The sequence below is a fragment of the Jaculus jaculus genome, chromosome 4, assembly GCF_020740685.1.
Source record: "Jaculus jaculus isolate mJacJac1 chromosome 4, mJacJac1.mat.Y.cur, whole genome shotgun sequence".
Classification (NCBI taxonomy): Eukaryota; Metazoa; Chordata; class Mammalia; order Rodentia; family Dipodidae; genus Jaculus; species Jaculus jaculus.
Genome location: NC_059105.1, coordinates 124,427,573 through 124,444,501, shown reverse-complemented (window position 1 = coordinate 124,444,501; position 16,929 = coordinate 124,427,573). Strand labels below are relative to the sequence as shown.

Genomic DNA, 16,929 nt, shown 5'->3' with positions numbered 1-16,929 from the left:
AGTGCCTAGAGGCAGTGCAGGAAGACTCACAAATTTTTCTGTGCATGAAGTCTGATGGCTCATTAGGGTTCTATGAACCAGCACCACCTCCTCTCTGATCTTATTAAGGGCTAGAACTTGCCCTGCTTGTTTCTTAGTGTAGCCAACGCTCAATGTTTAAACTTTTCTTGGCCATGGGTTAATTATGCACATTAAAGACACTGGTGGTTGACTGAGAATTCTTACGGACATGAGGATGATTTTCCATTCTAACCTGCTTATTATCTGCAATGCTTATGAGCTGTCAGGCTCCTAGTGCAACCAGCCATCTTGTGTTCTCACTTCTTCCTTCTACCCCCAGGAATGCTCAGAAAAGCTGTTAATTACCTTAGTCTCTCACCAATCCCAGGTGAGCTGTAATGGGACATTGGCCCATCAGAATTTGGGTTAAGTCCTCAGAAATTGAATACCTTATACTTGGAAGTCCTTGCTTTCATAAGGCAAGGGGAATTTCCTTTGTACTATCTCACATCAGGTCCTTCCTTTGTCCCTCTCGATCCTGATCCATGGGACACCTGGGGAGGGGGGAGGGAAGGAGGACCAGAGACCCATGGAGGCTAGAATAATCGGGGTTGTACCTGCAGTCGTCTCCTCCAGTGCTGACCACATACTTGTCATCATAAGAGAAACGGATGTTCGTCACATGAGCTGAGTGACCAAAGTAACGCTTATGTTTGGCCTGTGAGGAACAGTGAATGGAGGCAGCTAAGAGCTCCTCCCAGCACCCATTGAGCACCCAGGACTCCCACAACCTTCACTGGGGGAGGGGTGCATATGGTCTCAATATCTCTACCAGCCACCCCTTTTCTTTGTCCATTTAAGCCATTTTGCCCACCCACTATTCTCCCAGCTTCCAGCACTATCCCTTTAGACAGAGAAGATTAATTAAATCTCCAAGGCCAGATGCCTGTCTTCAAGAAGGTCACCCAGATGTAGGCACTATGCTAGACTGTACAAAAGCAGAGTGCCAAGAGGCAGTGCAGGAAGACTCACAAATTTTTCTGTGCATGGAAAATCAAAGAGCTTCACCAGCCCAAAATCATCTCCTGTGACAATGTTCAAGCCAGCATGGGTCACACATGCGCAGTTGACATCAGCCTTGTCTGCATTTCGAGGCCAAATTCCAATGACTTCATCTCCCAGGATGCTGTTCCAATAGGCAAAAAGGGGAGGAAGATATGACCATTTCCTAGCATCAATTGTCCCAGAGTTAATGGGAAAATAGGTATTTTACATCATTCATGTGACTCCTGTGATTGCCATCCCCTCTGCTCTACATACTTGCACTACAGTGTACTGTTCCTCCTCTACCTCAGTCCCTTGTGCTCCAGAAAGAAGTCAGGCCCATCTTTGATCCTCCTGAGCATGTGTACACTGGGGAGGAGTGAGTTTCCCTCTGAGTCTCGTTCCTTGAATTAACCAGGCACTGATTTTCTATCTTGCTCAACAGCAATCTAGCCCTCCCATCCCCTTCCCCAAGTAACCTGAGACTTCTTTGTGCTCCTGGGCTTGGCCAAGAGATGGGAGATGGTTCCTCTGAATTTGGTGAATGGCGTTGGAGGCTTGTATGAAGGAGTGCACAAAAAGGACTGCACATCTACAAAGTCCTACTAGATAATGTCCTAAACCTAAAGTGGCAAGCAGCCCCCCCACCCTCACCCCCAAGAAATGACAGCTCCGTCTCTGAGCTCAAAGACAGAGCTGGGATAAGTGACACCCTGGTGACCTCTTAGTGTTGTCTTCAGTCACCTTGTCCAGGAAGCCCAGGTGATCTTCTCAATGATCATGGCTTCAGTCACCTGCTTCCCCAGGGGAACCTCATGCACCTGGCGCTTATAGGCTCCTGTTGACACCTGCAAGTGGAGGGGAATTGACCCATGTTCATCAACTTTCTCAGTCCAGAAGACCCTTTTGTCCTTCTGTCTTCCAGAACACCAGGTCAGCCTAGCTTTTCTACAAATCCAAGCTTAGCTGCAGGCTACAAAGCTTACTGATAGACAGCTCTTGGAAAAAGTTACAGAGTACGGTGTTTTTCTATTTTATTTTATTTTATTTTTCACTCTTTTCCAAAGTCCAAAGATACTTGTTCTCCAGTGTGGCTGCCAATTAGCAAAATGGAAACTTGTTAGAAAAACAAAATAGCCCACTCCTTCCCCCAAAACCTATCAATCACACTCTCGGAGGTAGGGCTCAGTAGTCTGCTTTAAAAGTTTCCAGGTGACTAATACACAAAAATTCCTGTCACTGAGGAATCCCAAGAACTTCAGTAATGAAGTAATAAGCAAGTTTTGTTGAGAGCAACAGGTAAAGATGATCTTTTAAGTCCCTGGGGCCTGACACTGATTCCAGGAATCTAAAGAGGAAACTGGCTACTTTTTGTTCAGTCAAGGACACTTGCCAGCACCCTCCATCTTTAGCCCCTTCTCTTCCTAGGGCGATGCTTCTACCCTAGCTGCCTGGGATTTCTTTCTGTTTGTGGAATGAGTGGGAATTTTTCCCACCTCACATTCATGCAGATGGCCTGGAACAGTACACCCTCCCCTCTGTGATAGCTCAGTCCTACATGGTCTGTACTGCAGCTAAAACTGTACTTCCTAATCTAAACTGAGCCCCTCTTTATTTTTATTTATTTATTTATTTATTTTTTAAATTTATTTATTTGAGAGCGACAGACACAGAGAGAAAGACAGATATAGGGAGAGAGAGAATGGGCGCACCAGGGCTTCCAGCCTCTGCAAACGAACTCCAGACGCGTGCGCCCCCTTGTGCATCTGGCTAACGTGGGACCTGGGGAACCGAGCCTCGAACCGGGGTCCTTAGGCTTCACAGGCAAGCGCTTAACCGCTAAGCCATCTCTCCAGCCCCTGAGCCCCTCTTTAAATGCTACTTGGCATCCTGTACTTTTCCTTCCTAGCAGGCAATCACAATTTCTAATTATATGTGTATTTTGTGATGGTTTAGTGCTTGTCTTTTCTATGACAGGCTAAGTACATAATGCCCATCCCAAAGCCTACCTAGCTTAATGCCTTATTTGGCAAATATTTGGAAAAGAAATACATGCATCATTTCACAGTGAATATCCAACTGACTAAAAATGCATAATATTAGTGGATTGCTGGATTGTTAGTCATTGATTCCAAGTACAGGGCCCCTCTTGATCCTGTCTTGCTGGGCAGTGATGAGTTTCCACTCTTGTCCCACTGTCTGGACTCCAGATTACAAGTGTGTAGGGGCCACATTGCCCAGTAGAATGCAGAAAAGAAATAAGTTTAAGAAACAATAACAAATGGGCCTAGTGTAGACCTAGGGAACTAGAAATTAGGAAGTTGTAAAGGGAACTGGTGCAAGAGGCTAAGGATGACTAAGGATGTGTGGTGTTTGGGGTATTGTTTCCTACTAAAGAATGCCTCATGGGCCAGAGAAATGGCTTAGCAGTGAGGTGCTTGCCTACAAAGCCAAAGTCCCAGGTTTAATCTCACAGAACCCATGTAAGCCAGGTGTACAAGGTGGCACATGTGTCTGGAGTTTATTTGCTGGAGGCTGGAGAGCCCTGGCACATCCATTCTCTCTCTGTGTTTCTCCCTCTCTCCCCATCTCAAGAAAAAAAAAAAAAAAAAAAAGAACACCTCAGAGCTGGAGAGATGTGTCAGTGGTTAAGGTGTTTGTCTGTAAAGCCTAACAACCCTGGTTCGATTCCCCAGTACCCACATAAAACCAGATTCACAAAGTAATACATGCATCTGGAGTTCATTTGCAGTAGGTAAGAGGTCCTGGCATGCCCATACTCTTGCTTTCTGTTTCTCTCTCTCCCTCTTTCTTTCTTTCTTTCTTTCTTTCTTTCTTTCTTTCTTTCTTTCTTTCTTTCTTTTTCTTTCTTTCTCTCTCTCTCTCTCTCTCTCTCTCTCTCTCTCTCTCTCTTTCTCTCTCTCTCTCTCTCTCTCCTTGCAAATAAATTAATTTTAAAAAAAAAACAATCAGGCTGGAGGGATGGCTTAGCAGTTAAGGCTATTGCCTGCAAAGTCATAGGACCCAGGTTCAATTCCCTAGGACACACGTTTAAGCCAGATACACAGGTGACACATGTGTTTGTTTGCAGCAGCTGAAGACTCTGGTCCACCCATTCTCTTTCTCTTTCTGTATGTCTCTTTCTTTCTCTTAAATAAATAATAAAATAATGCCTTAATTATTTTAAATGTTATTTCTCATACTTTCTTAAATTCTCTACACCTCTTTTTCTACATTTACAAAATCAGGAAAGTAAAAGTACTTAGAAGTTTCCTGCAAGGAGTAGATTGACACTGCCCAACATCTAATGTGCACTCTACTAGATGCTATTTTTTAAATTTATTTTGAGGCAGAGAGAGAGAGAGAAATTGGGTGCCCAGGGCCTTCACCCACTGCATACAAATTCCAGATGCACATGCCCCTTTGTGCACATGTGCAACATTGCATGCTTGTATCACTGCATCTGACTAGGTGGGACCTGGAGATCTGAACAGTTTTTAGGCTTCACAGGCATGTGCCTTAACTGCTAAGCCATCTCTTCCCCCTGATGCTATTATTTTGCTTTCAGTATTGGTTAATGCTGATGCAAGCTGACTGGAAGCATACCTGAATATATTTGCTGTCTGCAGAAAAATCCATCTGAATGACAAAGCTTGGGATATCCTTGCAGTAGCCAGTGCGGTTCAGACTTGTGCCCTGAGTGAGGTCATAGAAGTCAACTGTGTGCTCAGAAGAACCAACGGCTAAGAATCTGTTGTCTGGGCTGATTCTAGAAAAAGAAATTCAAGAGCATGATATGGGACTGCTCAGGCACAAAAGACACTCTAGACAAACCCAAAGATGGGTCTGCTTTTTCCCAAGCTCAAGGATAGTGGAATCTGCCTCCTGACTCAGATGTGGCTAACTCTTCCCCATGGTCTAGGAATTCAATAAGTTCTCAGGATCAAATCCCATAGGGGGTAAAAAAAACTGGCTGCATGCAGCCCTTTGTAGAACTGTAAGTATTTTTCACCATAGTCTTGCAGAAATTAGCAAAGACATGTCTGAAAATGAATGTGTAAAGGGTGTCTGGCACCACTGACATATGGAAACAACCCTCTCAATGAGCTTTTCAGTCCGTCTGTGGCCCTTGGGCCATGGAGGACTGACTATGGTGGGGAGAGCACTCACCCTTCACAGCTCAGACCAGTTGCTTATGTACCTGATGTCTTGGATGGCAGATTTTCGATCTCGTTTTTTCCCCCAAACTTTAAGGCTATTCACCAACAAGATGACGAACTCTCCATTCTTCATGCCAATGGCTACCATCTCCCCATCAGGGCTGTAGGCTGCGCACCTGGCTGCGTGGCCTAGGCTCACCTTGTTTAGCAGCTTCTACATGGACACAAAAAGAGTCACCTAAGCCCTCATGGCCTCGGCTGGTCCTATGGGTCCTGAGTCAGTCCTCAGGTCAGAGACTGCCTCTGCTGCACTGAAAGCCTCCAGTGTCTTTTTCTAGTAAAGCTTTCCAGATAGCCCGGACAGCAGCTCTTAGGGTAGGGTATGACAAACTTCCTGTTAAGTAGTAGTAATGTAGAATGCAGGCCCTAGGGTCTGTGTTGTAACTACCCAGCTCTGTCATGCAGTATGAAAGCAATTGCAGATAATATGCAATAAACCAGTGTTCCTTCAATTATATATATGCGTGTGTGTGTGTGTGTGTGTGTGTGTATACATACACACACACACACACACACATACAGAACTGGAACTAGGATTTGCTAATCTCCTGCCTAAGGGAAAACATGTGAATTTCATCACTGACTAGCTCAAATCCTGGAGCATAGTTTTCACATGGTAGTTGGGTATATTTTAGTACATTACTGATAGTTTTATCACTTGTAAAGAATTGATGCTGGTTTTATAAGCATTAACAAGAGTTCATGATGTATCTGGTATTTAGCACATGAAGCCATTGTTAAGAAATGTAATATCTGGAGCTGGAGAGATGGCTTAGCGGTTAAGCACTTGCCTGTGAAGCCTAAGGACCCTGGCTCGAGGCTCAATTCCCCAGGACCCACATTCACCAGATGCACAAGGGGGCACACGCGTCTGGGGTTTGTTTGCAGTGGCTGGATGCCCTGGCATGCCCATTATCTCTCTCTCTGTCTGTCACTCTCAAATAAATAAATAATAAACAAAATTTTAAAAAAAGAAATGTAATATCTGAAGTATAACTACCACATTCCTGTTCCTTAGTACTTACACTAAAAATATGACCGAAATATTTCCTAGCTGTGATGGTTTATGGTTTTTCAGCTTGACAGGACCTAGGATTACCATAGAAATCTCTAGACATGCCTCTGAAGGATTGTCTTGATTAGGTTGAGGTAGACACACCTTAGCTGTGGGTGGCACCATTCCATGAGTTGGGGTCCCGAATAAAAAGAAGAGAGCCAAACCTTGACCGCTTTCTGCTTCCTCACTGTGGACTGAAAACAAGAGGTCTCCTCAAGCTCCTGCCTCTGTGCCCTCCCTGCCATGACGGACTGTCGCCTAAAACTATGAGCCCAAGTAAACACTTCCTTCCTGAAGTTGCTCCTGGCCAGGTATTTTGTCTCAGCAACAAGAAACTAAGATATTAGAACTTCAGTATATGCTTTTAACTGAGTAAGGTAGAATAACATTTTTCTCCCTTGGTTATTATTTGCTATTTTACATTTTCATCCCACATACTTTAAAGTTGCTTTCCCAAACTTTAAGAGAAACCTTCCTTTCCACTGATGAAAACACATTAGCCTACCAGCTGGGCTTGGTGACACACACCTTTAATACTGGCACTCAGGAGGCCAAGTGGGGAGGATGGCTGTGAGCTGGCAGTATATAGTGAATTTCAGGTCAGCCAAGAGCAGGACCCTCCCTCAACAAAAAAAAGAGACTGACATTTTAAAATATTTGCAGTCTTCCCATTAAGGGAAGATGTGCTGGTTTTGGTTGGGTTTTTTTGTTTGTTTATTTTTGTTTTTGCTTTAGTTTGATTTGTTTTTCTTTCTTTCTTTCTTTTTTTTTTTTTTGGAGGGGGGATCCTTCAATGAAAAGGTAGTCAGTTTCTCAGTTACATTTCTTTATAGATGTCTTACTGAAGACAAGATGGGACATGAGAGGGAACTTTCCTTATTTGTCTTTCTACTTTATGCTGCTGACCTAGCTTGCCCTTCATCTCTGGCCCTCTCTCTTCCTAACCCTGTGATATCCAAGCTGGACAGAGAAGGCCCCGCACCTTGTCAGTCAGGTCCCAGATCCGTGCCGTGCCGTCATTGCTGGCAGAGATGAAGACGTCCTTGGATGGGTGTGTGGCTAGACCCCAGATCTCCCCCTCCATGTGTCCATCGATCAGGATGTTGGAAGCAGCATTTTTTTCACCAACTTCAATTATTTCTCCATCTTTGGTTCCTACCAAAATTTTCCCCTGTTGTAATCAAAATACCATTAGAAAAAGGACAACTGTATGATTCTACTTATATGAGCTACCTGGAATGGTCCAATTCACAGAACACAGAGTAGTGGTTGCTGGTGGCTACGGGGATGGATAGTGTTTAGAGAGAACAGTTTCCATAGATGAAAAAAATTTCCCAGATGGATATGATGACATTTGTACAACAATGTGAATGTTCTTAATGTCACACAGCACATTTAAAATGGCTGAAATTTTGCCGGGCGTGGTGGCGCACGCCTTTAATCCCAGCACTCGGGAGGCAGAGGTAGGAGGATCGCCATGAGTTCGAGGCCACCCTGAGACTCCATAATGAATTCCAGGTCAGCCTGGGCTAGAGTGAGACCCTACCTCGAAAAACCAAAAAATAAAATAAAAATTAAAAAATAAAATAAAATGGCTGAAATTTTAAGTGTTGTGTTATGTATATTTTTCCACAATTAAAAATAACTTAAAAGTTCTACTAGAGAAAATTTGCTGTGTTGGCATTAAAAGAGGAAGAGCTAAGGGGTGATTTATTAACAACTAAGCCGTCCATCTTTATAAGCAGTCTCCTCTCCCTTCTCTCTTGCCCTTTTCTGGCAGCTACCTTGGGTAGGAGCCTAAGCACAGAGTTCCTTATCCACCAGCCTCTGCTAGAACATCCTAAGGACTGGAAGCTCACCAAAAAGCTCCAGCTTTTAGTAAGCTCTTCCTTCTCCTGAACAATGATCTACTTCCTAACAACTTCCAGGTTCTTTGCCTACTCCTTCCTCCACCTCCCTTAATTGGGCTTCCACATAACTGTCATGTATCTAAAAACAAAATTCCCAATTTCAAAACTATGTGGATTCCAAGTCAAGTTGTCTCTTCTTACAGAAAACATCTTAGAAAGCAATTTCTTAAGCTAATATGTAATTCAAAGATCAACACAGAAGCCAGGTGTGGTGGTGCACACTTTTAATCCAGCACTCAGGAGGCAGAAGTAGGAGGAGGATTGCTATGAGTTCAATGCCAGCTTGAGACTATAATTGTGAGTTCCAGATCAGCCTGGACTAGAGTAAGACCCTACCTCAAAACAACAACAACAACAAAAAAAAAAAAAAAAAATAGCTGGGCATCATGGCGTACACCTTTAATCCCAGAATTTGGAAGGCAGAGGTAGGAGGATTGTGCTGTGAGTTCAAGGCTACCCTAAGACTACATAGTGAGTTTCAAATCAGCCTGAGCTAGAGTGAGACCTTACTTCAAAAAACCAAAAAATAAACACAGTAAATTAAATAACAGAGGTCAAGATATTTGTTTTCAAATTCATGTAATCTTTGGGATGAATTAAAATTTATTTTCTATGTGTGCATGTGCGCCCATCCAGCTTTATGTGGGTGGTTGGGGAATTAAATCCTGACTGGCAGGCTCTGCAAGCATGTGCCTTTAAACTGATGAACTATCTTCCCATGGTTCTATAAAGCTTCAGTGTTTAAAATAATCTTAATTAAAATTTTTTTTATCTATTTGCATGAGGAGGGCAACAGACACTTGCCACTGCAAATGCATGTCAGATGGCAGCATCTTCTGAGTGACAGGCACACAGAATGGCATTATCGGCATCCTCACAACTATCCCAGATGCTGGACTCAGAAAAGCTAAGAGATACACTCAGGTTCACACAGCCAGGTCTTCCTGGAGGAGTCCCAGTTTATCCAGCCCTGACTAAACTATGTGTCATGCCTTGGATGTTTAAGGCTTGAACAAGCTTACAAGGAGTGGTTGGCTGAGAAGGTGCAGGAAGAAAGCTCACTGCGATCCCTGTCTCCTCCCCGCCATACTCACTTTGCCACGGCACACGGAGCGCACACACTCCACCAACCGCCCTGTCTCCAGCTGGAAGGCCCGGCAGCGCTTCATCTCTTGGTCCCACAGTTTGACAGCACCTCCTTCTTTGGTTCTGAGAAAGCAGAAAGAAATGCCTATTATCCTTGTTCTAAGACTTTGTCTCTTTCCCCACCAGTCACCGAGCATGACCACCCAGGCCCTCCTGAGGACGAGCCCAGCTCCTTGCCTTTCTGATGCTATTTCTGAGGGAAGGGTTGGACTGCTTCCACTCATTACTGATAAGATGCTGCTTATGCCTTTGTTTTCACATGTGTTCTGCCTCACCAGAACTTCTAGTCCCTTTCTTTTTTAAAAATTTATTTATTTATTTATCACACAGCCCAAGCAGAGAGACAGGAAGAGAGGGGGACAGAGAGGAGGGAATGGGTATGCCAGGGAATCTTGCCACTGCAAATGAACTCCAGAGGTATGTGCCACTTTGTGGCAATGGGGAATTGAATCTGAGCCATCAGGCTTTGAAATCAAGTGCCATTCACTGCTGGGCCATCTCTCCAGGCCTACGTCTTACTTCTTGCTCCCTTCCCACTGAAAGCTGCAAAGAGTAGTGACATTTGCAAAAGCAAAGTCACCCTGGGTTATTCAAGAATACCCAGGGGGCTTATAAGTACCAGTGACCACCTGTCTACATCCCTCTCCTCTGTGAAACGTTGACCTCAGGCCCTCTTGGAAAGATGTCAGCCTGATCTTCTTAGAGAAAGGATGAGAAAATTATAGTCTGCACCTTACACAAGTTTGGGATACTTTTGTCAGTTTGTCCAAGACGATAACAGGCAAGTTGTTGCAGAAAGATTTCCACTTACGGTCGCTCTTTACCACCAGTCACAATAAGCCCGTCCCGGAGGGTGGTATACATCGTGAACACAGGGCCTGTGTGAGCCTTGGCCACTAGCCGGATAAGAAAGTGATCCTTCCACACATAGACATCTCCATTGATGGCACCCGTGAAAGTGAGGTTGTTCTGCAAACAAAGGGACATCTTCAGCACCAGGAGCATACTTGAGGGTTTTTTTCCTCTTCCTATTTCAGAGAACCAGTTGGGCACGGTCAATTTGATTTTTCACATTAAGCCAAACAGCAGAACTTGCAGAGAAACCACAAAGAACATAAGGCTGTCATGTGGCTTTGAAAATCAGTCTTTATTTGTTGGCTTGGGAATTTTTCATCAGCATGAGCCAAGGGACAGCAAAAAACAAAACAAAACAAAACAAAATAAGATAAAATAAAAATAGATAGCTCCACATCCAGAGAGCACCAAGAGCCATGTTTCACAAGTCTGCATTTGACCAACACCGAGATCACACAGCTCAAGCTGTTTGTGGAGCAGGAGGGCTGGGAAAGGGAAAAGATCACTCCCTATGATTAGAAGTTGTTTCCAGCATCCTCACAGGTCACCTAAATCCAGGCCTATTGCTGGGCTTCCCTGACAATGTCTGCTCTGGTATCACTTCCCCTGGGTAAGGAGTCTACCTTGGGATGGCTAATATTTGTTGTGAACTTGACTGAATTAAGAATCATGACAGAACCCAGACATGGTGGCACATACCTTTAATCCCAGCACTTGGGAGATAGAGGGAGAGGATCACCATGAGTTTGAGGCCAGCCTGAGAATACATAGTGAATTCCAGGTCAGCCTGGGCTAGAGTGAGACCTTTCCTCAAAAAACAAACAAGAAAAAAAAAGAAAAAGTAAAAGAAAAAGAATCACCACAGAAACACCTCCAAGCACCTTTGAGGGTGTTTCTAGAAAGATTTAACTGAGAAAGGAAGACTCATTCTGAGTGTGAGACACACTTCCCGTGGCTTGGGGTCATAGACTGAATAAAAGGGAGAAACTAATCAAGCTCTCCCTGTTTCCTGCCTGCGCGTCGCTGCCCTGCCTGCCCCACCTTAATGGACTGTACTTTTTTGTTGTTGTCATTTTTATGGGGTAGGGTCTTACTACAGCCCAGGCTGACCTGAAATTCACTATGTAGTCTCAGGCAGGCCTCGAACCCACAGCAATCTTCCTACCTCTGCCTCCTGAGTGCTGGGATTAAAGGCATGTGCCACCACAACAGGCTTGGACTATACTTTGAAATGATAAGCCAAAATAAAACCTTCCTTAAAGTTCCTTTTGTCACAGCAATGAGAAAAGTAACTAACACATACCCTTTCTAACTAACACTTTGGGGGGGGGCAGTGAATTATTTTTTTAGCTTCTTGACTACAACACCACCACGGATATTCATGCCTCAGGGTTCAAAGTTCTCTCTGAAACTCACAGCACCAAAAGCCACGGACAGCATCGTCTGCATCTTGGCAGCCTCCATGGACCCGATGACTCCTTTCTTGTACAGCAGGGCACTGCCTGCCAGGGTCCAGAACTTCATGTGTTTGACCCCAACGGATACAAACTGTGTGTCTGAGTCAGGGCGAAATTCCACCACAAATATGCGCTCCAGGTGACCCCCTCTGCTGGCAACCTTGGCACCTGCAGCGGTAACAACATCCAGTGAGCCCAGCTGTCTCTGGCTACACAGGCAACAAGCTACAGTCCAGACTGACTCTTCATCCCTGTTCTGCTCAGGACAGTCAGGGTACTTCTTTAACAGACTCTCTCCCCTTCAAACACTATCCCTAAGGAGGCAGGAAAGTATGTCTGGTAATTTTCCAGCGCAGAACCCCCACCAAAGAGTACATGAATGAAGCAGGAAATGATGGTGGCCCATGAGATGGAAGCTCTCAGATGCTAGGAAAAGAGAGAATGATTAATGATTCCTCATCTTCCTAGTCTAGCATCACCCCAGAATTTGTCCCCAGGAAGCCCAAGTCCTCTCCCACCACGTCAACTGGAACTTACATTACTTTAGACATCTTTCAGTTTCTTATTTCTCTCCAAGATGCCCTGCATTTATTTACTTTAATGAAGGAGGAAAGAGGAAAAGAGGCAGGAAAGAAGGAAAAAGAATAACTTATAACTTACTCCATTTCATTTTGTGGCTTTTAATCTTAAATTTTTTATCTTCTATATTTAAATACTAGGGTCTTTTATAATCCATTTTAAATGAGTTTCATTTAGCTTTTGTCTTGAATCTTAACTCCTTCAATAGTAAAGTGTCTCTAGACATGTTATTTAATCTGTCTGTGCCACTATTTTCTCACCTACCCATTGGGTGTAGTAATACGCCCTCCCATAAAGCATGCTGTGGCTCCTCCCTTGGAAGAGACTGTTTCACTCTTCTGATGCCTTGAAAAATATCTTCATTTCTCTTCTTTTTGCCTCCATTTTAAAGTTATCTCTTTTTATGACATTATTTTTTAGGCTTCGAGTTTTTAACTTCTGTTATTTTGTCTTTCAACTTTATTTTCACACATCCTTTTTTTTTTTTTTTTTTTTTTTGAGAGGGGTTTGATTTTCAAGGTAGGGTCTCACTCTAACCCAGCCTGACCTGGAATTCACTATGTAGTCTTAGGGTGGCCTCAAACTCATAGTGATCTTCCTACCTCTGCTTCCCAAGTGCTGGGATTAAGGCCTGTGCCACCATACCCCGCTCACACATTCTTTTCTTTTTAAATTTAACATTTTTTTAAAAATTTATTTGAGAGAGAAAGAGGCAGAGAGAGGGAAAGAGAGAGAATGGGCATGCCAGTACCTCTAGCCACTGCAAACAAACTCCAGACACATATGCCCTTTTGTGCATTTGGCTTACATGGGTCCTGGGAATTGAACCAGGATTCTTTGGCTTTGCAGATAAATGCCTTAACCCTTAAGCCATCTCTCCAGCCCCATTCACACATTCTTTTTTGTTTTGTTTTGTTTTGTTATTCAAGGTAGGGCCTTACTCTAGCCCAACTTGACCTGGAATTCGCTCTGTATTCTCAGAGTGGCATTGAACTTAGATCCTTTTTTTTTTTTTTAATTTTTATTTTTTTATTTATTTGAGAGCAACAGACACAGAGAGAAAGACAGATAGAGGGAGAGAGAGAATGGGTGCACCAGGGCTTCCAGCCTCTGCAAACGAACTCCAGACGCGTGCGCCCCCTTGTGCATCTGGCTAACGTGGGACCTGGGGAACCGAGCCTCGAACCGGGGTCCTTAGGCTTCACAGGTGAGCGCTTAACCACTAAGCCATCTCTCCAGCCCGAACTCAGGTGCTTTTATCTCTGCCTCGGAGTGCAGATATAATGCTTCAGTTCTACTTAATCTCCTTCTATTATTATGTAAATCTCTTTTCTTCCAGTCACTTTATTTGTTTATTCTTATGATGGCTCTCCAGGAGAGTGGTGGTAGTTGAGAGTTTATAATGTATAATGAAGCTAGGAAACGAGAAACCCCACCTCCTGGGACACTCTCTGCAGGTGGAACCCCTGACTTGCTGTAACATATATCTCACTAACTGGGCTCAGGTATTTTAAAACTCATGGTCTCTAAAGATACCATAAACAAAGTTTAGAAGGCAAACAACTGACTATCAACATTAATAATCTATGATAAACAGCAAACCAGAAGTAGACAAACAACTTTCCTACCCTGAGCAGGAAACTGAGCAGGTAATTACAGAAGAAGCAATACGAGTGGCCAGTAAAGAAATGGAAAGAGGCTCAACCTCACCAGCCATGGGGAAGATGAGGAAGAACACTGAGAACTCCATTATTTCTGAGCTATTGGGTTTGTTAATCTCACAGAGAGTCTTCATTGTGAAGACAATTGAGTCCCTTTGCACTGGCTTCTAGTCTGTTTAGAACAAACTACATAAACATATTGGGCTCTGGACACACATGTTTTATGTAATTAGTTCATTTAAGTCCCATTTTATTACTCACAAATGTACCCTACAAAGATTCTCTAACAAATGAGGAACATCTGCTATGCCCTGTCCTGATCAAAAAATGTATATAAGCCTTAGAAAGGCATGTTCTTCATTTGAGAGCAGGACCTAGAGGACAATTTTTCTGGAGAATGAAGAGAGACCAACTGGGAAGTTAACCAAAACAGTCTGCTGGGAAAGGGTGGTGGCAGGCTACAGATGCTTAGGTGCTTTTGGTGGCTTCAAACCATTCTGTACAGACTGGTTACAACCAAGAACCAGGAGATAATGTTTCCAAAGACCTGGCTTTTACCTTCCCTGGGAGCTTGTTTAAATGGCCCGTTTATCTTATTTTATTTTATTTTTTTATGTTTTTAATCCTCTCTTGGTAGGATAGAAGGATCCCAAATGAGCAACAATCTGTCTGGCCCAGGGTGGGGGCTGGAGTTAAAGTCAGCAGCCTAGAAAACAGGCATCTCAAAGCCATTTAGGCCTCGCAAAGAGAGAGCTTTATGAAAAGAGCTTCCAGCAGTGATTAAGCTCTTTATGAAATGATAAGGGCCACATCTCAGGAGGTATCCAAGCAGAGGATGGAACAAAGCCTGCCAGAAAGGTACTTGGAAGGCTTTTGCCATAGGATGAATCCTGACTGGCTAGAAGTTGTCCATTAGTACCTAAGAGTTCTCAACCTGTAGAATCAGAAGCTTGATTTTCATCTGGACCAAGTCTTGTTGATCTGCTGGCCACTCAATATCAAGGGATTAATTTGTATCACAAAGAAATGGATTATGGAGCCATTTGGGCATAATGGATTGTGAATAAGAAAATGAAAAAGTGTGACTCCCTAGAAATACCATGGGTTTAGCTAGCTTCCAATAGACTGCATGGAGTTTCATTAACACTGGTCTCTCTTAACTTGGACTCAGAAAAAAATGGAACTTTTCTCTACCGTCCCCATCTCTTTCCAGCCTTTCTCCCACCCTTTCCATGGGAAGATGAGGAAATGAGATACTAGAGCCTCTATTAGAGGAGTACCACATGTCTTCTTGCCTGGTCAGTGTGCCAGATACCAGCTGCCAACAGTCCTCATTAATCTCCTCACTAACTAGATCTGCTTTTGCCAAAGTGATACCTGACCTAGGAATATACTTAGAAAAAAAAATTTTTTTTTGAGGTAGGGTCTCGCTCTAGCCCAGGCTAACCTGGAATTCACTGTATAGATTCAGGGTGGCCTCCAACTCACAGTGAAGTCATCCCCTTACCTCTGCCTCCTAACTGCTGGGATTAAAGGTGTGTACCACCATGCCTGGCTGAATATTACTTATTGTTAAATGTAAGGCAACCATAAACTGGTATGCATGTATGTACATGTCCATTGGGGAAGGATAAGAAATCCATTATGATTATGAATCTATTTGATTATGAATCCTCATTTCAAAACAGATAAAACAAGATATTTTAAAAATTACAGTTTACTTGTGAGACTGTGATCACCCCATTTCTGATAATAAGATGAAGGTAAAAGGGCTAGAGTGAGAGCCACCCAAAAGAACAGAGAAGACTAGGACATTTGGGTAGAAAGGTGGTAAGGACAGATGGGGACACATGCTGCCCCCATCTGAAGAGGAAGGCAGCCAATGCTCTCACTTTCCCAATGTACTCAAATACACCTACTGGCCACCACACATGAGTTCTGCCCAGTCCCCATTGGGCCCAGGCCAGAGGCATGAGGTGGCATCTGAGAGCAGCTTCTCCAGGGTCCCAAGAGTTCTGGCTGCTGCTTGCGAGGCAGCAGGGTCCACTGACCTTTGCACGAGGCAGACTGCAGTCCCAACCCAGCCCGGCCCATGCTGTAGGCAACTCCCACGGAGGGAGCATAAAGTCCAACTTGTTACCTTCCTGCCATCGCCAGACGGTGATGGTATGTTCGGGGTCCACTCCCACAGATACCAGGAGCTTCCCAGTCGCACTGAAGTTGATGTAATTCACTCCCTTGGAGTGGAAGCACCGCAGCATGGAAAGGGTGAGCTTGGTCATGGCGTCCCAGATGTGGATGGAAGGTGTTGTTCCTGAGCGTGGGAGGCATGACAAAGAATAGAAGAGCCTGTGCAAAATACTTATGCTTATTGCAAAGCCCTTCCTTAGATAAGTGTTTAGGGGCATCTCAGTTACCAGGGGAAAGAGACGTCTAGTCTGACCTGGTCAGAGAAAGACATTGGGAACACACATACTGATGGAGGGTTTTCTACAAAGGAAACTAGTGAGGACAATGATTTGTATCTGCAATTCAGCTGGATACAATCAACAAACATGATACATTGACTTGATTTTGCTGTGCATATTCAAACCACTCATAGATGGAGCAGCCTTACCTGAGGTTTCCGTGACATCACCTGCAATGATGAGCAATGGCAATGAGGAAGCATCGAGGGAAACAATAACCAACATAAGTCATGTTTCAACACCAGCATCAGAAAACTCCAAATTAAACTTAAAGATGGACATGGGTTCAATGAAAATAAGCAGGAAGACTTTTCACAAAAACTGCCTTGACATGACAAAGTAAAAACACATAAGCAAACAAGCAACTCTTCACAAATGTCTGTCAGTTCACATTTGTGGCTGGAAGTTTCTTAGGGCACAGAGGATCCAGACATGTACTGCTGTCACCCAGCCAACAGTCAGGGCCTCACTGAAAGTTAATCTCCCAAGTCCATGAGACAAGGACCATCCATTTATTTGGACTACCAATTTC

General features: G+C 43.8%; 1 protein-coding gene across 6 annotated transcripts in view; it reads right to left on the bottom strand.

Moving 5' to 3' along the window:
- Positions 1 to 16,929, bottom strand: part of Eml6 (EMAP like 6) — a 460,853-nt gene that overhangs the window by 3,115 nt on the left and 440,809 nt on the right. For 4 of the 6 annotated variants that reach the window (XM_045147997.1, XM_045147998.1, XM_045148000.1 and 1 more), the window contains 11 exons: positions 16,547 to 16,567; positions 16,070 to 16,243; positions 11,649 to 11,857; positions 10,189 to 10,346; positions 9,326 to 9,440; positions 7,304 to 7,492; positions 5,246 to 5,418; positions 4,651 to 4,813; positions 1,789 to 1,892; positions 1,033 to 1,186; positions 618 to 718 (listed from right to left, as the gene is read on the bottom strand). In XM_045147997.1, the coding sequence (XP_045003932.1) occupies positions 618 to 718; positions 1,033 to 1,186; positions 1,789 to 1,892; positions 4,651 to 4,813; positions 5,246 to 5,418; positions 7,304 to 7,492; positions 9,326 to 9,440; positions 10,189 to 10,346; positions 11,649 to 11,857; positions 16,070 to 16,243; positions 16,547 to 16,567 (1,561 nt within the window). The remainder of the gene's footprint in view (positions 1 to 617; positions 719 to 1,032; positions 1,187 to 1,788; positions 1,893 to 4,650; positions 4,814 to 5,245; positions 5,419 to 7,303; positions 7,493 to 9,325; positions 9,441 to 10,188; positions 10,347 to 11,648; positions 11,858 to 16,069; positions 16,244 to 16,546; positions 16,568 to 16,929) is intronic. The other 2 variants (XM_045147999.1, XM_004668950.3) reach the window with 1 other exon arrangement.